General features: G+C 34.7%; 1 protein-coding gene across 5 annotated transcripts in view; it reads left to right on the top strand.

Annotated features, from left to right (window-relative positions):
- The window catches only part of Snx13 (sorting nexin 13), a 122583-nt gene that overhangs the window by 5738 nt on the left and 90500 nt on the right, over window positions 1-26345 (top strand). For 4 of the 5 annotated variants that reach the window (XM_042695793.1, XM_042695792.1, XM_042695791.1 and 1 more), the window contains exon 2: window positions 24223-24335. In XM_042695793.1, the coding sequence (XP_042551727.1) occupies window positions 24237-24335 (99 nt within the window). In that variant the 5' untranslated portion in view covers window positions 24223-24236. Of the gene's footprint in view, window positions 1-24222; window positions 24336-26345 lie in introns of those variants that run through there. The other variant, XM_042695796.1, reaches the window with a different exon arrangement.

Raw genomic sequence — 26345 nt, 5'->3', positions numbered from 1 at the left:
GCCGCAATACATAGAGAAATGTAGATACCGTTGGGCATATTTACTTTAGTACTTTGCATGTATAACCAAAGGTGGTGAATCATATGGGATTGGTAATTCTATTGCTAGTATTTCTAGCTGTATTTTTAAAAATTTGTTTGTTTGTGCTAGGCTTGAACTCAGGGCCTGGGCACTGTCCCTGAGCTTGTTTTTTTGCTCAAGGCAAGCACTCTACCACTTGGACCACAGCTGCATTGCTGGATTTTGTTCTTGTTGGAGTGGTTGTAGTAGACTGGAGATAAGAATCTCGGAGGCATTCCTGCCTGTGCTGGCATTGAACCTCCGTTTTCAGATCTCAGCCTCCTGAGTAGCTAGGATTACAGGTGCGAATTCATAGCACCTGGCTCTATTTCTACCTTTTGTGAAATCTACATATCATTTCCATTCACATTACCACCAAAAATATGTAAGAATTTCTCTTTACCTATAGATCAGTTAGTTCCCTATTGTCTTTTGAGAAATACTGCTCATGTTCGATTCCAGTTTTAAAATGGAGTGTTTCTTATAGTTGAATCATTAGAGTTCTTATGTGTTTTGTTTTCCTTATTTAAAATTATTATCATTTAGTAGTTGTATAAAGGAGTTATAATTTGGTAAATCAGAATATGAGTACAGTACTTTTTGGTCCTTGATGTACTTTGAGCATGAACCCCTTAACAGATATTTGGTTTGCAAATATTTTTTCCATTCTGTGAGTTCTTTGTATTTAAGATAAGCTTTGCTACCTAATAATAATGATGTATGTATATATTTTCAGGAAATTTAAATGATTTTTCATTTAAATTTTTGAGAAAGATTATAATGACTATATACTGAGTAATTATTTTTGTTCTGTTTTATTTACCCAACACATATCCTTTTTTTAAATTTTTGCTTGTTTGCTTTGGATAGTGGCTCACTGTCTAGTCCCGGTGAGCTTTGAACTCATGATCCTCCTACCTTAGTGCTACGATTACAGGTGCTGTGATTACACTACACCTGGCTATCTGTATACCTGTTGCTCAACACTTCTGATTAGTACCAAGCTAGTTAGTATCAAGATAAAGAACTGATTAAATTCTAAGCAAAGCAAGTTTATGTGATATCTGAGTAAATTGCTACAGTTCTGTGTTAGACAAATTACTTTTAACATGAAATATTTTGAACTATTAAAAGACAGGTTTTACATTTTCACAAGGATCCTTGGGACTTGAGAAAGTAGGGCAATAATAGTGTATAAGACCATAGCATTGCTAGGTGCTGGTGGCTCATGCCTGTAATCCCAAGGGGCTAAGATCTGAGGATCTCGGTTCAAAGCCAGCCTAGGCAGGAAAGTCTGGGAAACTCTTTTCTCTAATAAACCACCAGAAAACTGGAAGTGGTGCTGTGGCTCAAGTGGTAGAACGCTAGCTTTGAGCTGAAGAGCTGAGGGACAGCGCCCAGGCCCAGAGTTCAAGTCCCACGACCGAAAAGAAAAAAAAGAGACCATAACATTTCAAACTTTGGAATAAAGTTGTATTTTTTGAAAATATTCATCTATTCGTTTATTGATACTGGGGATGGAATCCATGGCCTTCTGCCAGCTAGTCCAGCCCTCTACCACTAGTTACATTCTCCTCACCAGCCCTTTGTTCCAAAGTTTGATAAACAAATTTCCATAGAAATTAATAAAAGTACACACTGCATTATTGTGGTTAAATTGTCATTGAAAATGATGTAATATTGCTGCAAATTTATAAAATTGTTTTACTCTTTTTGAAAAGAAAAAGAGTTAAATTTCATGTAGGAAATAAGTAGATTTAAGGATTTAAGGCATTTATGCATCATAGGGCCACTGCAAGATATACGGCATTTCATCTGGTAATGTTAAAACCTGGGCTTCAGCAAGTTATGAAGAAGGCAGTATGTCTTAATCATATTGCTAGATGTAGAAATCATGCTTAGCATTTGTGTAGTTTCTAGTTTAGCTATAGAGAAAAGGCTGTAAAATGGTGATTGCTTTCGGTATTAGCCACTAATAAAAAAGGGATGGAGCATGAGCTTTGAGAAACTAGGCTTGTCACAACAGAGTTTATAGAGCTGATCACTAGCCATTTGAGGGTAAAACTGAATGACTTTACAGCTTTCCCTCAGTGAAGTTCTCAGATTATGGCTTTTTAAACTTGTTTGATATAAGTATCCCATAGTCAATCAAATATTTCCTCACTTGACAATAATCTAGAATTAACTTTCTGTTTCAGGATCAGTTTTAATTTTGGTTACTAGAAAAATTAAACACTTAAGAATATTTTAAATATTAAAAATACTTTAGACAATGTCTTAAATATTCAAGAGAGAACTTTGAAATCACATGGTTGAAATTGAGCAAATGAATAGGCTGGAATCATCATGGTATATACTTAAGTTAGCTCTATTATTATAGTCATAAAACAACACACAAATTAACCTATATGTTGAGTATCATAAGTAGTGAGTTCCTGTTTCTTGTTTCCTGTTGGGAAATTCCTATCAACTTTATAATTGTAAGCATTACTGTCATTGTGAATAAAATTGCAGTAATAGTACCTTGGTAAATTCTTTTTTTTGGGGGGGGGGGTCCGGTCGTGGGGCCTGAACTCTGGGCCTGGGCACTGTCCCTCAGCTCTTCAGCTCAAGGCTAGTGCTCTACCACTTGAGCCACAGTGCCACTTCTGGCTTTTTTCTTTGTGCTTATGTGGTGCTGAGGAATCGGACCCAGGGTCCTCATGCATGCAAGGTAAGCGCTCTACCACTGAGCCACCTTCCCAGCCCTACCTTGGTAAATTCTTAAAAGGAAAAGCTGTGTAGGATAAGTATTTACGAATTGGTTTATAAATTGTACTGCAAGTTGATCTTTGTGGGCTAATTCATTGACCCACATATGAATATGCCACCTTTTAACTGGGCATATGGTAAATTCTGGTGTTGAAGTGATGAGTCAGACTAGAAACCTTTCCAGAAATCCATCAGGGTTAAATTTAACTCTGTGGCACTTTGGCTATCAAAGTTAAAGCCTTTTCAGAATAAAATGAGTCATACAATTATAAGAGCAAGAAAAGGCTGGAAAATGAAGTTAAAATGTAAATGTAATTCACATTAGCTTTACTACTCAAGGCACAGTTACTATTGTAGTTTGGATGCTGGAGCAGAAGAGTCCTTTGTCTGCTGCTCTCATCATTCTAAGGATGGGGGGACAAAATTCTATACATACATACATACATACATACATTAATTAGTGTTAGGTATCACCCAGAGCCTTCCCCATGCTATAGGCAATTTGCTGTACCCCAGGCCCTATGTAACTTTCTTTGCTTTTCCTTTTCTGAAAAGATTCTTTTGGTTTCCTTAGAGTACCCTATCACATTTTACTCACTGCTGAGTTCCATTGCCCTAGTGTAAGTAACCCTTGATATTCATCTTCACAAAATATTTTATATGTGTTTTTTCTTACTAGAGTAGGCACTCTTGAACACTGACTGTTATATTTGGGATCATGTGGACACACCCATTCCCCTTCAAAAAATAGTTGAACAAGAAGACTTAGGTAGCAATACAATAGTTTCAATTTTTCCTTCTGGGGAAAATCTGACTATGTTATCATTTAGGTATAGCCAATTATAAGTGCAAGAAACATTGTTGTTTTGCATGTTTTACTTGATATTTATTAGAAGTCCATGAGTACTATGTAAAATTTTATTTCTGATCTAGGTGTAATGAAGCTGATTTTCATGGTATTTTGTGTGATGCTTTGAGATTTTGCAGATGAAAATGAAAAATGAAAATTCTGAGACCAAACTTCCATTAGGGGGAGAATTGCTAGCATAGTCTCCTGACTAAAATGCCTCCTAGTATTCATGCTCCATTGTGACTGCTGCTAGGTCATTTTAGCTACCCATACATCTGTTGTATACAAAAGTAATACATACCAGAAAAGTTCAATAAAATAATTTTGCTCTCTTCAGACTGTTTTAAAAAAACTACGGGGCACTGATGACTCACATGCGTAAGTTTAGCTAGTCAGGAAGCTGAAGATTTTCATTATAAGGCAGGAAAGTCTGTGGGACTCCAAAAACCCAGCAGAAACTGGGCTGGAAGTATGGCTCAAGTGGTAAAGCACCAGCCAAGAAGTCATGAGACCCTTAAGTTAAAACCCTTGTACCTGGGTTACAAATAGAAATCTAAGAAAAAATAAAACTAATGTAGTGGCCTGTATAATACACTTTTGAAGTTTGTATGAGATTCCTTAGTATCAGCTGGAATAGTTCATTGTTGATGTTATTACACTGTTATCCTCAGTTTCCTGAGAAACCCTTTTAGTCTCATGCATCTGAGCATTCACTTAAGTGAATCCAACTTTCCTTTTGACCTTAGATGTGTGTTGTTGAAGAATCCTTGGATGCTACTGCCTTCATTCCTAAATGAGTTTTACTTTTGAAACCCTGAGCCTATTTTTAACCTGCATGTGATTTGGCTAAGATAAACATGCAATTCTTTGTATTGTGACTTTTCTTTTGGGCCATGAGTTGTGTGATTACATGAATGTATGGAGAATGCCCTTTGGATTTACCATCTTTTGAAGCTAGAAATTCTAAAACTCATTGAAATGGTATTTCGGTGGAAGAGTTAAATATGAAATAAAGTTTCACATAATTTCAGTTTTTACATTGATTTTGGGAAATAAAGATCCAACATAGGATATTGTGTTACTTAGTATTCCTATAGGCCATATACACTTTACTATTTGCACTAGAATTCTCCTCCTAGCCTTTTTTTCCCTTAGTTGACAAATACTTTATTAATATAAGCAACTACACTGCTTATACCTGATCTTTTCATCTTATACTACCTGTATGTTTAATACTTAAGATATCACAATGGCACAATCCGATTAGGTTAGGAAAAAGAAATGGGCTTCAAGGGAAGTTGGAAAAGTTGGAACACAACAAAGATACAGAAAATATACAAGTAGTGAGTATTAGCTATGACAAACTTTTAGAAAAACCAATAAGCTTTGATAATATTTTGTGACTTACTGAAAGTGTTTCATGAACCAAAAAACTCTACAGGTTAATGTCTGATAATTTAAAATATCTTAGCAGATGAACAGAATAGCTCAATAGCTATGTGCATATGACCATGTAAGATGACGCTAAGCAAAATGAACTCCCAAGACATGGACACAAGAGGTTTTTCTTTGTTGTTGTTGATTTTAATGTACTATGTGATTTTTTTTGTTTCTTTTGTATGTTCTTCCCCCTATGGTATATCCCTTTGTCACTGTATTTGATTTTGGTACCCTGGTATTGTACATGCATTTATTTGACTTAGAGAAGGGAAGGGGAACAACAGAATGGTGAGATAAAGGACAAGGGGGGAACCAAATGCTCCAGCAGTGTACACAAGGCAGTATGTTGGAAATGATCTGTACAACCTTTGGTTGGGGGTGGTAGGAGGGAAAGTTGGAGAAAAATGAGGGAAGGGGTAACAAGTTTGACAAGAAATGTACTTATTACCTTATGTCAGTAACCACTCTGTATATCACATTAACAAGAAGACAAAATTTAATTAAAAATTAAATATATGCATAAAATTAAAATTTATTACTTGGTAGATTATCTTTGTATAAGGTCTCTGTTATTTTCCTATTTCATAGTGGAGTATTTACTTTCTAAGAAATTGGTACACATTTGGTTAAGAGTGATGGCTTATGTCAGATTACTTGGAGTTGAATGTAAGTTTTGTCACTTCCAAGCAATTTTTTGTTGTTGGAAATGTCCTATATAATTCAGTTGTTAATAGTACTTATCCTATAATATTTTTAATGAGTATTGAGTAGAATAACAAATTTAAGAAGGTGCAATATTCCACGTAGTAAGTACTACGTTTTGTTATCATTCCTTCTGGTATAAATAGCAAGTAGTTTTATTTTCAAAACTTAGAATTTAGTATTTGAAGTTATTTTCTGATTTTTCTTTGTTTCATTGAAGAAGTTTTAAAATGTTCAACAGAGGAATACTCTTTGATCCAGAAGATTTTTTCTTGATTTCTCAGTTTTTACTATCTAACTGTATGTATACTACATCTCTGAAGTGAATGCTAGGATTTAGGCTTAGATTGAATTTTAGGAGAAATCAAGAGGAAGACACCTGTGTAATATAAAGTGATGATAAAATTTTGGCTAACCATGGTATTTCTTAAGGCTACTAAAGCATTTAGTGTAGATGAAATGAAAGGAGAAAATACTTTCATATTATGGTTTTAAAATGCTGTTTATCATTTTTTACCATTGAAAACTACTTGTAATTATCAGTTTAATAAAGTTTTATGTAAAGTAGCCCAACATTTATATAAGTCTTAGAAAAATCAGGTAGACTTGGGTATGTTATCATTTGTGATTTTTTTTAATTGGTTGGTCTAGGGAACAAAAAGATAAAAAGATGAAAAATGTTTCCCTCCCCTTTTTTTTTTTGGGTCCGGTCATGGGGCCTGAACTCTGGGCTAGCGCTCTACCACTTGAGCCACAGAGCCACTTCCGGCTTTTTTTTTTTCCTGCTTATGTGGTACTGAGGAATGGAACCCAGGGCCTCATGCATGCAAGGCAAGCGCTCTACCACTGAGCCACCTTCCCAGCCCCAGTTTCCCCTTTTTAAAATAAGTATATAGCTTAGTCATATTGTGCTGGGTAGTAGAATTATTACAAATAAAATTTGTAGTTATATAAATTGAAATTGTGAGTTTTAAGCATATAAATAATTTCATTCGCTTTATATAATAGGTGCTTTTCAGGCTAATGTACCATTATAATAAACTCTTGTTCTCAAGGATGTTCATGTCCCAAATACAATGACTTTTTACTTAGCTGGAGGTTTTTCCATCAAGGTCCTTTGTGGGTGAATCTATGTTTGTCTCTTTTCCCTTCTATATTGTTTTTCTTCCTTGTCACTGTTGCTTTGTGTGTTTTTGGTCCCTGCTTCTGTCTTTATTCCCTATGACTGAAGGCCTGTGATGTGTTGTCATTATTTTACTCCCAAGTTTTCAGCCTTTCTTCCCCATCTCAGATAAATTGAAAATAGTAGGAAATATAACTTATTTATTTGTAACTTTATTTTTTATATTGTTCTTAAATTATGGATTTAAAATATTTTTAATAATAAATTTGCGAGCTGAATGAATAAAATGCCATCTGTCTGTCTGTCTATCCAACTATCAATATCACATCCAAGTATAATTTCCCTATATGTCTCTGGCCTAAATTTATGTTAAAAAGTTTCATGAATACATCATCTTTTAAAAAATTCTGACCAAAAAGGTTTTAGTTTGTTTTGTACATATGTTGGGGCTTGAAATCAGGGTGTCTTGCTTTGCTTAACATTTTTTTGCTCGTGGCTGATGCTCTTCCAGTTCAAGCTTTTTATGGTTAATTGGAGATGAATTACTCAGCTTTGTCTGTCTAGGAGAGACAGAAACCCTCAGATCTCAGCTTCCTGAATAGCTAGGATTACAGGCTTGAGCCACCAGTGCCCAGATTGAAGAGGAGCTTAAAGTACTTTTTGAATCAGGATTTTTGATCTAATAGTGAATTGTTACAATGAAGCTCTGGAGATTGCAGTGGAAATTTCTTTGAATCTATACTAACCCTGGAACTACTTTGAAAGTTAGTTTAATACCTACAAAATCTACATCAAATTCTCATTCATTTTACTCTCTCTCCCTAAACCTCTCTTCCTCTCTCCCTGTCTCTGCCTTTCTGTCTGTCTCTGATCTGAGGATTGAAACATAATAAATGAGGATACGGGGCATCAGAGTCTTTGAAATTTTGAATCATGAAGTTCAAGATAGAAAGGAAAGTGAATATAGAAGTGGGCGAAGGAAAAATTATATTGAAACAGATGAATTGGCAATGAAACACTGATGCAGTTTGTATAACTAATTTAGAACTGTAAAGTTGTATTCAGTCAAAGAATCAAATAGTTTATGTTTGCATTTCCCTTTCCACATGGTGATGATGGGATCTAAAGTATGGTCTTGTAGTGTGTAGAGTGGGATTCCAGTGAATGTTGGTGATGTGGAACACTTATGATATTAAAAGTAGTTTATCAGTGTGCATGCTGAGACAATTCTCATTTATGAAGAATATGAGATAAAGAAGAATGTTTTATGCATATGTCAGTGTTTTAGTGAATGATTATTATATAGAATTTTAGGAATCAGTAGTTGTGATTGTTGATTGTAACCATCTGATTGTATTCTATAAACTGTAAGTGTCCTATTTTTAACTATGCTTCTCATTGGAAATTATGATGCCTGGCTCCGATCTTTCATTCTTTTGATTTAATTTGTATCTGGAATACCTGGATAGTGAGATTTAAAAATGCTAAGTAGTTTTAAGGTACAGGAACAGATGTATTTTCTTTTTCTTTTTCTTTTTTTTAAAGGAAATTGGGTTATGTCTGGCTCAAGCTTGCTTTCCAAATTTGAGGTGATAACAAATTGTTTCATTTTAATTTCAGTTAGTAAGAAGTAGGATAGACTTAAAAATAGAGCAAAAGATCTTATCTAATTCAAATTCTTCCTTATTTATGTATTACAAGTTTAAGTATAGAGAATTAGAGTGAAATTGATAAGCCATTTAGGCTTAATTACTTAAAGGATAAACTGTATGTGGGAGTGGCCATTTGTAATTATAATAATTTATATTTGGTGTAACAGCTAGGTATGGTTCACAAGCCTGTAATCTAAGTTATTCTAGATCCAAGACGGAGATGGTGGTGGTTTGAGGCTATCCTTGGCAAAAATTAGTGAGGAACTCCCCTTTTCCCATTTCGTGAAAGAAGCCAGGCATAGTGTTTTATGTCTGCTAGCCTTAGATATGTGGAGAGTATAGGTAGGATGATTGCCTTCTGAGGCTTGCCCAGGCAAAAGTGGGAGACCCTATCTGGTAAACAGCTAATCCTATAAGCACTGGGGATTTGGCTCAAGTGACAGGGCTCCTGAAGCCCTTATTTCAGCCCCTAATATTGCCTCCTCCCCTTTCCCCCCAATAAAGAAGGGGGAAGGAAAAAGTTGAAATATCTTATTAAATTAACATGTAACTTGATATTTTTGAACTTGGAAATATGAGATAATCTACATAACAAGATTTTTCTTTTAAAAATAAAGCTTGTAGGCTTTAAGAACTCCCCTAGTTATGAAAGAGAATTATAAAATTAATTTTGAATGAAATAATTCAAAACATTAAAAAATTACCATCTATTTTTATTCAGAATAATGTAAGCAGTAAAATGGCAAATTTGATAATAGCTGCTTGTAGAAATGAGAAAATAGTATGCTAAGTGAAAACAAGACTTTCACATAATTATAGTATATCATTTTAACTAGTAATTAAAACCCATGTGCTTTTACTGAGCAAAACATATCATGATTAAAGCTTTTATTCCTTTTATTTAGATAATTTTGTATATAGTAACTTGATTTCACTTGTGTTTGCATTATGAAACTCAAGTTTCTGAGGCTGTGATATTAGGTACATAAAGCCTGTGATGGGTTATGGAGACTTAATAGCTGGGTTATGACATACCTTTTATAGGTGTCTTTATATTCATAGTTATAGATGTGGTTAAAAAGATGAAAACTGAGGAGCAATTACACTAAATGGTGCTTATTTTACTTTCCTGCTTTTAAATTGCTTTTATTGATTTATTTGATGTGTTGGTGGGTAGGGCTATTACTCATTTTAAAAAAAGAACAACTCGCTGGGCACCGTGGCACACGTGTAATCCATGCTACTCAGGAGGCAGAGATCTGAGGATTGCAGTTCAAAGCCAGCCCAGGCAGGAAAGTCCATGAGATTCTTATCTCCAGAAAGCCGGAAGTGGTGCTGTGGCTCAAGCAGTAGAGCGCTCGCCTTGAGCTGAAGAGCTGAGGGACAGCACCCAAGCACAGAGTCCAAGCCCCACGACCCACCAAAAACAAAACAAAACAAAACAAAAAAAAACTCAATGAGTACTCATTAAAGGATTCTGTTCAGCATAAGTGTTTTCTGTGTTATCTATGCGTATTTTTTTGTTGTTGTTGTTGGTCGTGGGGCTTGAACTCTGGGTCTGGGCTCTTCAGCTCAAGGCCAGCGCTCTACCGCTTGAGCCACAGCGTCACTTCCGGGTTTTCTAGTGGTTTATTGGAGATAAGAGTCTCATGGAGTGTCCTGCCTGGGCTGGCTTTGAACTGCCATCCTCAGATCTCAGCCTCCTGAGTAGCTAGGACTATAGGCGTGAGCCACTGGCACCAGGCTCTCTAGGCATATTTTTTTTTTCAGTTTAATTTTATAGGTACATATTTAGACTATTTGTAGGAATGCTATTAAGACTTTGGGCATGACACGTGACATCATTTTGATAAAAGATTCTAGGCCAAGTTTCTTTGTTCCTTTATCTTTTTCCCTCTCATGTTGGGGTTTGAAGTCAGGACCATGTCCTTACTAGGCAAGTACTCTGCTACTTCAGCCATTCCCCTAGCACTCCAAAATTTTTTTCTGTCATATTATATGATATGAAATTCTGATAACAAGTCAGCTTCTTCCTGAGGAAAATTTGGAATTTTTGTATTCAGCTTTGCTATTGTCTAACCTGAAAGTTGGAGTATGAGACTATAGTTTTTATGGCTTACTTGATATGGGTTAACTTGTAATAGAGTAGATACTAAGTATATATTACTAAGCACAGGATGTCAGTTTTGTGAGAACTATATGATAGTATTTCTCAAAACCTGAATAAAGGCATTTGGAAAAGTGCCTACAAGTAATTTAATTCAAACTTCTAGATTTTCTATGTTTTTAAGATTGGTTTCATTTATTTTCACACATGGTTAGATTCCCTAATTTCTGTATTTGAATATAGATTACTGGAAGACTGTAATATTGCAACAGATTTGTTGTATTCTTCACAAGAATTATGGTAAACTTTTTAATGACTTTCCTGTAAAAGTGTTGTTGAAAATATTAACGATAGCATACTGTGCTTTGCCTTTCAGATATATTTACATGTGATTCAATTCTTTAAAAATTCAGTGATATGAAATGAAGTCCAGGAAATGGGAAAATAAATTCACTGATACAGAGCAGCATAATGTGAGGCACATTGGCTATCATCTCTTACCTACCTGTTTTACAGGTAAAGACATAGAGGCTGTAAATAGCTATCCTAGAAATGGAGTCTATGAAGAAAAATATTGACCTAGTACTTCTCTTTTCTTTTATTATTTATTATAAGGGTGATGAACAGCAGGGTTACAGTTAAAGAGTAAGATAATGAGTACATTTCTTTTTGAACACTGTTACCCCTCTCCCATTTTCTCCTGCTTTCCCTTACTACTCCTCTCCTCCCAAGCTATAATAAAGTTCATTTCCAACATAGTGTCTAGTGAGTATCGTTGTTGCATTAGTTCACCAGTTGTCCTGCTGTTTCTGTGATTCCCTTTCCTGTCCACGGATCAGATAAACTCATATTCAGGACAAAGGGTACAGAAAATTAAAAACAACAAAAAATAGAAATAACTGCAAACAGAACATAATAAGAACCTCTTATTTCCAATTCTTGGAGTTCATTTTGATATGTTCTATCATATATGGTCATATGCACTTAGCGATTGAGCTGTTGTGATCCCCTGCTAAGAATATCATAGACATATTCTAGTTATTACAAATGAGGGAAACCATGCAACCTACATTTCTTCAGGACAGCCTTGCTTTGAGATTATATATATATATATATATATATATATATATTTGGTTTTTTTTGGTCTGTTGTGGGGTTTTTACTCTGAGCCTGGGCACTGTCCCTCAGCTCTTCAGCTCAAGGCAAGCACTCTACCACTTGAGCCACAGCACTACTTCTGGTTTTCTGGTGATTTATTGGACATAAGAATCTCACAGACTTTCCTGCCCGGGCTGAACCACAATCCTCAGATCTCAGCCTCCTGAGTAACTAGGATTACAGGTGTGAGCCACTGGTACCTGGTGAAATTATATTCTTTTTTTTTTTTTTTTTTTTTGCTCCAGTTGTGGGGCCTGAACTCTGGGCCTGGGCACTGTCCCTCAGCTCTTCAGCTCAAGGCTAGCACTCTACCACTTGAGCCACAGCACCACTTCCGGCTTTTTCCTTTTTGCTTATGTGGTGCTGAGGAATCGAACTCAGGGCCTCATGCATGGAGGGCAAGCACTCTACCACTGAGCCACCTTCCCAGCCCTGGAATTATATTCTTAAAACATAAAATTAAAAGCCATTTTGAAGTGAAACAACCAGTTTCTTTTACACAATGATTTTGTGTATTTTACATATCCTTAGCTAAGGTTCTTTTCCCCTTCCTCCTGCTCCATTTCATTATGCTGACTTAGAAATAAAATGAGCCAGAAAAAAATCAAGATACCACTTTTTATTTGATCCATGTTGATTTTCAATCACTTTCATTTACCCATCTTTTCCAGTGATTACTATATTTGATGTTGGTTTGTTCTTATAGTCAAATTGAGTTGCTCTTGTGTTGCATTCCTTTATTTTCCTTCTTCGTATTGATGTTAGTGTCTCTGGGAGTGATTTTGGAAGCAAATTTAGTCTATTACACAACATAAGTGGGCTGTAGTCAAAAGAAATAGCAGTTTGAAATTGTCTCTGGTACTTTTAAGGAATTTATATTATTACTATATGTTATTACTATATATTTTATATGATATAAAATATATGGCATATTATATATTATTTATAGATTTCAATTGCATATCAGATTTTCCCCCCACCTTTGCTGTAGTAGTTGGTTGGACTTGGCAATTGTTTTTTTGAGTATCCTTAAATTTGAGGCCATTGTGTAGTTAGCTTTCTGTTGCTGCAACAAAATATCTGAGGAAATGAACTTAAAGGAGTAAAGACTTCTTTAGGTACATAGTTTTCGACATTTCAGTTCATGATCACTTGGCTTTGTTACTTCTGGGCCTGTGGTAAGGCAGAAAATTATGGTGGAGAAATATAGTGGGAGAAAGTGGGTCACTTTGACCAACAGAAGACAAAGTCAAGAAGGGCCTCTAGGCAAACTGTAGCCCTTGGGGCATAACTGCAAGGACCTACTGCCTTCAACCAGGTCTTACTAAGTTTCCATCCCCACAAGCCCATCAGATTGTAAGTCCATTGGATGATCTATTGATTAGGTCAGAGCCCTCATGATAAGTTAGTATTGTAGGCAATTTAAAATTAATGCTTTCATATAGCTTAAGTAGAGGTCCAATCTCTCATTTTGGGCTCAGTGTTTACTAAATAATGACCCTTCATCATCATGGAAGCCTGTCTGCTGTTTGTAATGGTTTTCATTCAGTGTTAATCATAAAGTAGGCATCACCAAATTATTTGCTAAGAAAAAATAAGTCTTTGACAACAGCAAGACTTAATTAGGTCTTGCAGAATGGACATGGGCCTATTTCTTGTTACTAGCTAGATTTTTAAATGTGTTACTAGTTTGAGAACAGAAACACTTAGGTCCTGCAAAAATGATTAGCACATTTTCTATTAATCTGTTTTTTAGAGTGATATTGAAAATATCACATTTATAAATACATATCAGTATTTAATATATTAAAAAATATGTATGGGTTGGTACTAGGAGTGAACTCAGGGCTTTGTGCATTAAGCACAAAGCTTTAGCACTTGAGCCATGCTTTTAGGTCTTTGCTCTCTGGTTATTTTTGAGATAGGGTCTCACTTTTTACCTAGGCTGGCCTGCCATCCTTCTGTATTTATGCTCTTTGTCAGAATATACCATAATTACTGTAATGCCAGGTCAGTTGGCCAAGTTATGTTTTTTTGTCAAAGGCTTGGTACCTGCAAAATGGTAGATACTTTTAAAAGAGAATTATGTATCTTCATTGTTAACAAATTATGAGAAATCATCTTGGAATCAGTCCTCATTTTTATCAGAAAAGGGTATCCTTTTAACAAACCAAAGGGACCACATATGGTCATATAAGTAGTATTCAATGTATCATTTCATTAATTAAAAAATATGTAATAGCTGGGCCCCACAACGGCATTACAGGCTCATGCCTGTAATCCTACTACTCAGAGGCTGAGATATGAAGATCACGATTCCAAGCCAGCTGGGGCAGGAAAGTCCGTGAGACTCTTATCTCCAGTTAACCACCAGAAAACTGGCTCAAGTGGTAGAGTGCTTTCCTTGAGCTGAGTAGCTGAGGGACAGCACCCAATCAGGCCCCACAACCGACAAAAATAAATAAATAAAATATATGTATATATATGCAATAGAGAAATAGGAGGAAATATGTATGTGCATAGTGTATTGTTTCTAATTTATAAAAATTAGCCTTTGATGAAATACAGAAAGCCATCTTATTCATTGTTTATTATGTAGTTTTGACTAAATGTGATAAAAATAAAAATATAAACATCAGAAGATTTTTCAAACACAGAAGTGTTAAACTCCAACAAGTATATTATACAGCTCTGTCAGTGAGTCCTGCGTTATCCACATTGAGTTTAAATTATTGTGTGATTTGTTAAGGGTTTCCTTGTTCTTAATTTTGTGAAAAGCTGCCTCCCAGAAGGCATATGGTGCCAAGAAAACAAGGCAGAAATTAAGTAATCCTCCCAAAGCTGATGGGAATCATTCAAATTATTTAAAACAGTTATTCCTTCAGCAAAATAGTCTGTCAAGTAAGCATGTACTTGTTTTGAAATTTTTTTATTAGACACCGTATCTACCTCAAGTAGTGCATTTTGCCTTTCAAATAGCCAGATGTATTGCATATATATAACTTTGTCATATACTTAACAGTAGAGTCTTCATAAGGTATTATTTATACTTCACAAGTTTATACCTCTTTTTTGCAGTTATAAAGAGTCACAAGAAAAGACTAGAGATTGCTTCAATAGTACATCTTTGAATTTTTGTGTTCACATGTGGGTGCATGTGTGTGTGTGTGTGTGTGTGTGTGTGTGTGTGTGTGTGAGCGTGTGTGCGTGCGCGCGTGCGCGCACTGGATCCATCATCCAAAATCATTTTAAAGCTATTTAAGCAAATGAATCTGCAATCCAATTCATTCCTTATGCTAGAAGTAAGTAAACAAAGAGTGAAAGATAATTTGATTACCCCAGTTCACTGTAAGGGATAGAAACCAGAATTCTGACTACTTTTGTGTTAAAGTGTGTTGTACATACTTAGTGACTAAAAGAAAGTAAAGCAAAAAGGACGATCACATTGGCCATCACCTTGCCTTTAGGACTTTTTTGCTAAAGATTTTATTTTTAAGGACCAGGAGTATACCATAATTATTTTGTGTATAAAAGGGTATCCATGAATGTAAACAAGAGATAGGAACTAAAAAGCCATGAGAAGCAAAAATTGGCACTTCATTTCAGCATGAGTTTGCTTCATTGCTGTTCCTCTAACTGGCTTTGTTACCTACTCATTTATCTAAATGTCCTGTGAAAGTGGCTGTTAAGAGTCCCAGAATGCACCCTCCCTTTTCATGTTTACCTACTAAGTGTTGAATTTATAACTTTTCAAGTTAATGAGAAGCTAGCTTAAATTGCAATGGAGCTACATCTTATTCATTCTATGAATAAGGTATTCATTATATGAGAGACAGTGAGTTGGCCACTGTTATGCCAGGTTTAATTGACTTTTTTAGAATGATGGGAGATGATGGAGAGAAAAGCAGGTAGAATAATGTAAACCTCAAGGCCAGAGGATGGGATAGACACATAACAGGTACCTTTCTGATTATATGTTGGTTTCATATCTATTTGTTTATTGATATAGCACATGCCTTGTAATAGATATGCGTGCCTGCAGTTTTACTTTCTATATTGCTTTGTAATTATATATGTATATCTCCTACAAGATGATGAACTTGTTGAGTCCAGGAACTACTATTGCGTGATTTGCCTTTGAAATTGTAAATCCTGCCTTTCTTAGCCACATGATAGATTTTAGTATTTAATGAATTAATAGATGAAAGAAGCTCCCAATCTAAAAGAGGCAGGCAGATAAACATAAATAAGTACCATAGAATTTTAAATAATACAGTTGTTAGGTTTTTAAAAAAAGGTAGCGTAAGAACCACACCATGCACGTGGTATACAGGTAAGGGGTAGGTTTATTCATTGTTCCGGCTGGCACCAGGCCATGTTGGCACTCCACATGGCTGGGAAAAGACCTGGGAAAGAGCTCTGGCCATGGGTTAGACCTTATCTAAGGGTATAGGGGGGAAAGGTGTGGCCACATCAAATCCAGATGTGACCTCAGCGGATGCAGATATGACCTCTTCCAGTTGTGCCAGTTGCCTAGGTAACCTAGGTACTGGGCGGAGAGACTTTGCTGCAAGGAGGGTGGCATCTGCTCACCATCCAGGAGCGGAGCTTACAACATTGAGGTCAGAGAATGCGTAGACCAATATTCTGTGTTGGAATAGAGAAAGATGCTTATTAGGAAAGACTTCCCTAAAGGAAGATAAAATTTTGAGCTGGTCTTTTTTATGTGTGATGCTGGGGCTTGAACGGGGGGCCTTACATTTGAGTGGCTTAGTTTCCTCAGCTGCTACTTTACTACTTACTTGAGCCACATCTCTAGTCTGCTTTTTGTTGGTTATTGTGAAGATGAAGTCGTATAGGCATTTCTGCATAATGTGTGGGGTAGTGAGAATGGATGGATTATGGAACACATTAGTTGGATTAGTTGGGGATAATGTATATAGTCAGACTATAAGAAACTAAAAACATCTCTGAGAATTGTACACTTTCTTCTGCTTAAAGATATTCATGGTGTACTTACAAAGTCTTCTCATTTTCCTTGGTCCCTTATTTCCTGTAATCTTGTTTAACAACTTTAATAGATAATAGACAATTCCCACTGACAGCTCCTATTTATGATTTTCTGATTTTTTCTCCTTCATAAAACTGAATGTTTCTTAAAGCAATGAGTTTATTGTCTTTGAGTTTTTTGTCATTAAATTGGTGAGAAGGAATGCTTAAATCAGATATACCTTTGTGAAATGGGCATATGTGTTTATACCTTAGTTTCCACTATGTTTATTAATAGTTATTATTCAAAGGGTTTTTTCTGGGATATTTTCATGCATGCATATAATATATTTGATCAAATTCATCCACTCTGTTACTGTTTTATGGTTTTTTTCCCCCCTTCTTGAGCAATTTTTAATGGATTACATTTTATCAGTATCTTTATGATCTCCTGCACTTAAATTTGTGAGTTTTCCCATCCATTTTTCAGTTCTTTCTGGTCACATCATTAGCCCCATGCTTCTGGCTTCAGCTCCTCTCTTGATATTTGGTATCTAATGCTCTAGGTTCATCTTCAAAAAATATCCTTCCCGGGACTTGTGTATAAGTATTCTGCCAAGTAATCCTGATTTCATTTTAGTGCAACTGTCGATATTTCTTTTTGAAATACTAAATACTTCATTTTTTCTGTTACATTTTGGTTTTTCTTTTTATGGTATATTCTGAGGATTCACAGTCAAATTACTATGTGATAAAATTACTTGAAGTAGTCTCTTTGTATGTGATTATTCTACTTTTTCAATAAATAGTTAGATTGGTTTCTTTTTTCTTTCTTTACTATGTATAGTTTGCACTGTTACAAAGTCAAAGCTATAGAAAAAGGCAGTTTTAGAGATGGGTAGTTCTTATCCCTGAACCCTGTATCCTAGTTCCTTCTTTCTCTTTATTTAATTTTGTGTTTTCATTTTTAAGAGTTTTGGTATATCCTTACCTTTATAAAAAAATGAGTGCAGGGCTGGGAAGGTGGCTCAGTGGTGGAGCGCTTGCCTTGCATGCATGAGGCCCTGGGTTCGATTCCTCAGCACCACATAAGCAGGAAAAAAAAGCCGGAAGTGGCGCTGTGGCTCAAGTGGTAGAGTGCTAGCCTTGAGCTGAAGAGCTGAGGGACAGTGCCCAGGCCCAGAGTTCAGGCCCATGGCTGGACCCCCAAAAAATAAAATAAAATAAAAAATAAGTGCATATTCATAATTCCTTTACCTTTCTTGGATGAGTGATAGCTAATTCATGCTTCATTAGTATGTAATTATATTTAAGAAAAACAATCAGTTAATACGCTGATAAAAAATAATTTGTTCAAAATAAATAGAATTGGTGTTTTCTAGTATAATGGATCTATTAGCTCACATAATGGATCTTATATCAGGAATTTAGGAAATGGTAACAGTGCAGTTTGTGATTGAGTATTTGATGGAAGTCTGTAAGGATTGTTATTTTCTTCTATTCCATTAACAGTTTAATAGGCTTACTATTCTTCCAGCATCAGAGAAAGCCTTTAATAAATAGGATATAAGTTTTTAATATTGTGGTTTCCTCTAGTCTCTAGTTCAGTGATTCCTTGTTAAAAGAGTTTAGGGACAAGGGAGGGCATTTGTAACCTAGTTTGTATATTGGATAAATGATACACATTATGAATATACCTACTGACCTGATATTATTGTAGATGGTATAAGTATTTTGTAATCAATGGAATCAGTAATTTTTTTAAAAAAACATTGAATTCATAGAAGATTGCCTTTCTGTGTTTGTGTGTGTTGGAGCGGGGGGGGGGGGAGGGGGGGACTGGGACTTGAACTCAAGGCCCAAGCACTGTCTCTTATTTATTTTTTCTCTTAAGGCTAGTCTGTGCTCTACCACCTAAGCCACAATTCAGCTTCCAGCTTTTTGGTAGTTAATTGGAGATGAGACTCTTGTGGATTTTCTACCTAGGCTGGCTTCCAACTGTGATCCTTAGATTGCAGCCTTTCTGAGTAGCTAGGATTCATAGGTATGAGCTACCAGTGCCTAGCTAAGATTGGTTTCTTGTATCTTCTTTGTCACTGTATGCTAGGACTCTTTCTAACGCCATATGGGAGTACATGACTTTTTACTACTACTGTATTAAAAATAGTGAACTAAAGTTTGAAAGTCAGTTACCTGTATGTATGTAATTCAGTGTTGGAAATGGATAAAGTTAAACCAAAAGTGAGATGATTTTGTTACTAAAGAACAGAAGATACATATGTGTGTGTGTGTGTGTGTGTGTGTGTGTGTGTGTGTGTATGCGTGTGTGTGTGTATATATATGCGTGTACATACACACATACACACACAAAACCTAAGTGTTGTGGTCACCCCAGTTGGGAAGGAGAAGCTCTTCAGCTTTCTGGGGGCAAACATGATGGGTGAGTGGATGAGGATCTTTATTCTTCTTTTATGGGAACATAGAAAGAGGTTTGAGGCTAGTAAGTCAGGATAATTGAGTCCTAGATCTAAATCTCAGTATTCTGTTGAAATCAGTCAGAGAATCGCTTTTAACTTGTAGATGAAATAAGGTGGTGGAAACAGACCATGCTAGTAATGTCTGCCCTTAGCTCTATTGGGTTGTTGAATATTATATAATTTCTGTGACTCAAGTTGACATTAAAGTCATAGCAACCTTCAGTTGCTTGGCCTTGTTTGTCTGCCCTTTGCCGTATAAAGTATTAAGGTGTATCATGTTAATATATCTCTGATCTAAAATGACTGCTTTTTACTTGGTCCTACTTTTTACATGGGCCAGGATAATCTAGACCTGGCTCTAAAATTAAATTAGCTATTCATTTATGAGCAGGGTTACTTAAGTAATCTGCTATAGCTGGACCTGATTGGAGAGGTGATTTCATCTCAGAAATTTGGAAAATTATGCAAGAGGTGACAAACTGGAACCTGTAACTTTTGGTTCTGTTCACACTACTTTACTGCCTTTCCAAGGATCAAATGAGATAACTGTCAGTATGCCTTGATAGACATAAAATATAAGGTAGATCATTTCCACTTACTTTGTATTGTCAGGAGGCATATATGTTTCTTTTCATTGTCATTTCAACATTCTAATATACTTAGACATAGTTTTGTGAGCATGTTTCTGGGCATGGTAAATTGACACGCTTTGAAATGGAAATTCTTTCCATTTGGGGATACAGAATTGATTTCTTAATAAAAAATGTATGCTTTATTTTCAAATTGAGGATTTATTATGATAGTTTTTGGACTGGTTTCTTAGGAGGCATTTTAACTCATTAATACTTAGATGAAGCCAGTTTCCTATAGCTCACATTTATAATCTTAGTTACTGAGGAATCTGAGATCTAGAATTGAGGTTTAAAGCTAACTAGGCAGACAAGTCCAAAAGACTCTTACCTTCATTAAACACCAGAAACTGCATCTGGAGAGGTGGCTAAAGTGGTGGAACACCAGCCTAGAGCAGAAAAAAACCCTAGTAAGGACTTGAGGCCTTGAATTCAAACCTCAGTACTGGAAGATACAAACAAAAATACTTAGCTGAAAAATACTTAGGATACTCATATATGATTTTTCTTAAAATCTTAATTTTAAATTCAGGTTGACAAATTTCAGGGTTTATATAAGAAACTAGGATTTGCTCAGGGTTATATTGCACTTTTAATAACTTTGTGACCTTTATAAAGCTTTTAAATGTCCCTGTGCCTTAGTTTTAGTATAGTTAAAGTAGGTATAATAAAGGTGACTAAGGTAAATTGACCACTGGACCATGGATTCATTTGTAGTTCATAACAGCCACATTATCTAGGAGAGGAAATAAAGACATATGTGACTACATTACTAAAAAAACAAAAAATGGAGAAATTTGAGCTTGAGTAGTATAACTCCGTCACTTTTGAGCATTTATGTTCTGCTATCTTCTCCACTACCTTGTAAGTTGTTCATAGCAGTAAATGAGGTGGTATATAGAATGCTTGGTACAATTTTGATTTTCATATATTGAAATTATGAATAACCATTCATGGATATAGAGATTAATTTAGGAAGGCTTATAAATAAACAACTATCCTTGGTTGAGATAATTTTGGCAGCTTGTAAGACATGAATCACAGGCTCTGCTCCAGATATACTGAATGAAAATGTACATTTTAAGACTATTCACTGCCAGACACTGGTGGTTCATACATATAATCCTAGCTACACAAGAAGCTGAGATCTGAGGATTGCAGTTGAAAGCTAGCTTGAAATTCTAGGAAGAAAATGGACATTGGAGTCTTACCTATAAGTAACCACCAGCAAAAAGCTAAAAGTGGAATTGTGGCTCAAATGGTAGAATGGTAGCCTTGAGTGAAAAAGCTTAAGAGAGAAAACCTGGGTCCTGGTTTCAAGCTCAAATATGGGAAACAAAAACAAAACAAAACAACAACAACAAAACAATCCCAAACTACACACTTACCTTTAGTTTGTAAGTAGTACAGAATAGGATCTTGAGGGTTTCTTAGATTACATAAACAGCATAAGTATTTCAGTGTTGATTATTTTTCTTTAGCAAAGAAAATGGTAATATATTAAAAACTAGCTATTATAACTTTTTTTGCTTTCATTGTAGGCCATATGTTTAGGTAATACACTGAATTTGTGAAAGATTTTTGACTGTGTGTAGGACAAAATTAGCTTAATTTCATTAGCATTATTATTTTAGGAAGTAATTGGAACTCAAAAAACATTAAGTGATGTTTGATTGAATGATTAATAGCATGAAATCATTTTTTGACACTTCACAATTCTGAAATTTCAGTGACGCAGATTAATAGCAAAGCAAATGAACGAAGTGTTTGTCTTGCTTGATAAGAAATGTGTAATTTTATTAGTCTTTGGAATTTAAAAGGTACTACAGAGATGGGTTATATCTAAGTGGTAGAACATGTTGGAGCCCATCAACAACAAACAAAAGCAACAAGATGGAAAACAAAAATTTCCTTTTATTTTATTAAGATTTTGAAAAAAAATGTGGTAGTAATTCCTGATTACTGCTAAATCATTAGCACTGGTAAAGTGTAGATATTCATAGATTTTGTTTGAGTGAAGAGGAGTGTGTGTGTGTGTGTGTGTGTGTGTCTGTCTATGTATATGTATGAATGTGAATGTGTGTAGAATTTTGCTGTCTTTTTCAAATGGTAGGAGACCTGTAAGGTTCTAGAAAGATAACTTTTTTTTTTTTGACAATTTGAGGGTCTCCCTTTGCTAATTTACTTTGTTAATTTTTTCCATACCAACTATTTTTGATTGTTTTTTGAAAATTCTTTAATTGTGAAAGATATAATTCAAATGTTTGAGCATATAAAGTATTTTTTACAATTAAAACCAATTACCTGTAAATAAAAGCAATTTGAGAAACTATTGATGGTTTTCCTCCCATTATATACTTCTTTATCCTTAGATATAAACATTTCCTTGGTTTTGGTTTTAAAACCTATGAATATATTCCTGAGCAATAAGTTGTCTAGTTTTGAAAAATAGATTAGCTAACATAAATTTGTGTACAGAAAACATAATAGTGCTAACATTAGACCAGATCTTATTGGAAAAGATAGGTTGAATAAATTATCTGGGTCATGAATGCTTTCAGTTCTATGAGGAGTTTACAGGTACTCTTTTCTTGAGATATTAGTGGATACTTTTGTGTGGGTCTTGAGAAAAAAGCATCTTTTTTCCTGTAGTTGAGTCTTTGGTAATACTGTAGTATACATCCAGTATTGTATGTTCAGCAGAAGTGTTTTTGGAGGGACTGGGTTGCTCTGCTTTGTTCTAAATCACTATGTCCTACTTTCAGCTCTGAAAAGGAAGTCACAGGGGACCACTTCTGTAGGTAAAATAGTATTCCCAACTGACTGAGATAGCAGAACATGAAAGCCCAGCATTCTGTGCTCTGGTTAAAAATTAATAGTGGTCAGGATGAGGAGAAAAGATTAAAAAAAAAATAGCTTTGAACAAGTCATGTCATGCAGTAGGGGAAAAAGTAAAAGACAAAAAGACACCAGGGAAGGACATAGAACAAGGTATGAATAAAATAGAAAAATACTACTTTGTTACAGGAAGACTTGCTATTCTAAATAAATCCTTTCTAAATAATTTGTCAGGATTTCTGTTAATGTATTCCTTTTGATTCAGAGCTGCTTAAAGTAGTCCACAGTTTTTTTCTCCATGATACTTTCCCCCATCTCATACAATTAATATGTTTATATATTTGTGTTTCCATGCTTTGAACTTAGGAGGGTATGCTTATGTTTCTCCTCTTGTTGAAGATGGAAGGTGGAATTATGAAAGGTACTTTCTGTTCCTTGTTTCTTCCTTAGAACCTGGAATTGTGCTTTAGCACATAGGACACAGTCAAAGACTGGTGAATAATGAATGAATGAATAAAACTCTCCTTTCTTTCATAACCACAGCAGTTACTGTCTGTTTCATAGTCTTTTGGTCATTAATTTTTTTGGATTAGCATCTTATAATGCTTTCTATTATTTTCTTTTAGTTCAGTGTCAAATTGTTTCATTCCTATAAGACATTCTTCTCTGTGCTACTTAATGGTGGAAGTGGGACAAATACTTTCTTTGTGGACCTCACAGTGCAGGGCACATAGATGTAGATAGAAATTTGCTGAATTGAATACATTCACTTATTCATACTGACTGAAAATTCCTAAAATCAAGTTGGCCCTTAAGAAAAGGAGTATTTTTACTAGATAAAACAGGGCAGTTTTATATAAAATGATTTTGAAAAAAGGTTGGAGACTTTTTGGAAATACTTTGCTTTTGAACTTATGGTAAAATTTGGAAATTGGAAGTGGAAACTTTTGCTAGTAAAATTTTATTTCTGAACACCATTTGAACAAAAGAAAAATATTACAAAAATCTATACACTTTTTACCTTGAAATTCAATTTTTAGAAAATGTCTCTTGATGTTATAGTTTGTGAGACTTAATTTTAAAATTAAAATTTCTAAATAGGTGTGACTACCTGTTCAATGTTTTGCATGGTGTATTTACAAATATAAATATACAGATACTCTACAAAAACTTTGTTTTTCATGCTAGCTTTTCACTTAGTAATGTATGTAACTTTCTTGCTATACCTTTTTTTTGCCTTACACTAGATTTTATTTTAACCTTTGATGATGTTCTGTAAATTTCTATGTATTTTTTATTTTCAAGAGTGCATTTACAGAAGCAAATATTTTAATACTTACTGAAAAATTATAAATATTTAAAATGAAAAATTTTAAACTAATAATTTTCTTGGTTTGTTTCTAATTCATATAAAGAATTATTTATTTTTGTTTTGTTTTATTCTAGGCCAGTCTATCCATATGGGGATGGGGAAGCCTTGGCATTGTCCTTTTTCTGATAACCTTTGGACCCTTCGTAATATTTTATTTGGCATTTTATATCCTCTGCTTTGTGGGTGGGTAAGTACACTGAATAATAATTTTATAGTCATGTAGTTTACATTGTTTTAAACAAAATAACAGCTAAGGATATGATTTATTTCTGAATGGTGTTTTTACAAGCTGTGTTTGCATCAAATATAGGTGGCCATCTTTAGAATTAAATTTCACTTTTTAAGATTTAAACATTCATTTTGACATTTTCCTTTTAGAGGTGAAAATTTTATTCTTTATGATAATAATTAATATGAGATACTATACCAAATTTTGCATTGTAAAAGATGTTCTATTGATTAAATGTCAAATAATAATGTTAATTATTGCTGCTAATGAATGTTGTCTCCTTGGTCTAGACAGATAAGTACATGATTTTGAGCTTCCTCTTCATTTATTTGTTTTACAATATTTATGTTTTTCCTTAAGTTAATAAACTTTTACAAAGGAGGTTTTGGCCATACCCTACAGCTTCTTATGAAAGGCATTTGACATTAGAGGAGAATTGTAAGAAAATACATAGACAAATGAAATGCTTATTGTTTACACTCTAACAATTGTAGGTAGCTTAGCAGAAAGTGTTTTGTTTTCAATATATACTCTATTCTTAAATAATTAGTTGAATAATGTATACTTAGGAGATCTTTTTGAAAAAATCTTTGAGACCCCCTAAATGTTAGGATGAATGGCTTGAGCCTGTAGGTTTAAAGAATTTAGCTGAAATGAACATAGCATAAGTAAACAATTTTAAGCAACACTGTATGAGACACTGAAGGAAGGAGAGTGGCTTTTGAGTGCATTTGTCAACTTCTTTCAGGATATGGATTTGAAAATCCTATGTTCATTCAGTAATGTAAATGAAGTTACAGTAATTCAGTAATATGAACATACCATTTAATGAGAAATCATTCTAAAGAAAACAGTATTGGGCTGGGAAGTTGGCTCAGTGGTAGAGTGCTTGCCTCATATTCATGAGGCCCTGGGTTCGATTTCTCAGCACCACATAAGCAGAAAAAAGCCAGAAGTGGCACTGTGGCTTAAGTGGTAGAGTGCTAGCCTTGAGCTGAACAGCTGAGGGACAGCTCCCAGGCCCAGAGTTCAGCCCACGACTGACCAACACACCCCCCCCCCCAAAAAAAAAAAAAGAAAGAAAGAAAAACTATTTTTGTTAGATTCCAGTATTTTCATAATACTTGTCTAAATCTGATACTTTGTTTTGAAATAAGTAAGTTTATTTCAGCCTTAGGAGTCAAATAAGTTGGAGTTAAGAGTTATCTTTATTGATAATGATTGAAGACTGTACAGGTCTGCAACCAGGTGGGCTTCAAAGTACACTCTCCTCACTTACACATTAAGGGCACAGGTTACCTTTCCTACTCAGAGTCAAGGCTGATTTCACTGCAAAGGTGTTTGTCTTGAGGAAATACTGCTATTAAAGGGGGAAGTTTATTCTTATTTCACTAATTGAACTGATCCCTGTTAAGAGTGAAAAATTTTAAATCCAATTGGGATTTAAAACTACCAAGACATTGTCAGGGAAATAGATTTCAGAGATGAAGATAAGAGTCATTGGACAATTGAGAGAGAGAAATCATTTTTCTTAAACTCTATGTGATTTGAAACACAGAGGATAATCAGCCTGTTTGTTTTAATCTCATGTATATAGTATATTTTATTAATATTTTTCTGAATTTATTAATTTGTCAGGGAATAACTTTAAAAGCTCTTGGATTATTGACAAAATTTGGTATAATTTTAGATTTAAATTGGTTATTGAAATTTGTGGTATGTGTTCTAAAAACTGTTGAGATCATCTTTACAGTCATATTATACAATATAATATTTCAGGTTCATGCTAAGACATAAATTTAGATCTAGACTATGTTGATCTCAGTGAATGTTACTAACATGGTGAAGCTATTTCTGTTTCTACTAGAAGATCTCTGAAATTCATTTCAGGAAGATTAAGCATTTATAGACTACTCTATTATGGTCAACGATTATCATAATTTCTGTGTCAAACCTCTTTTACTTGGT

This window comes from Dipodomys spectabilis, unplaced genomic scaffold (genome assembly GCF_019054845.1).
Source record: "Dipodomys spectabilis isolate Male_0828 unplaced genomic scaffold, ASM1905484v1 ptg000190l, whole genome shotgun sequence".
Lineage (NCBI taxonomy): Eukaryota > Metazoa > Chordata > Mammalia > Rodentia > Heteromyidae > Dipodomys > Dipodomys spectabilis.
The sequence above is the reverse complement of the archived record's forward strand: the minus strand, read 5'-3'. Positions and strand labels throughout refer to the sequence as shown.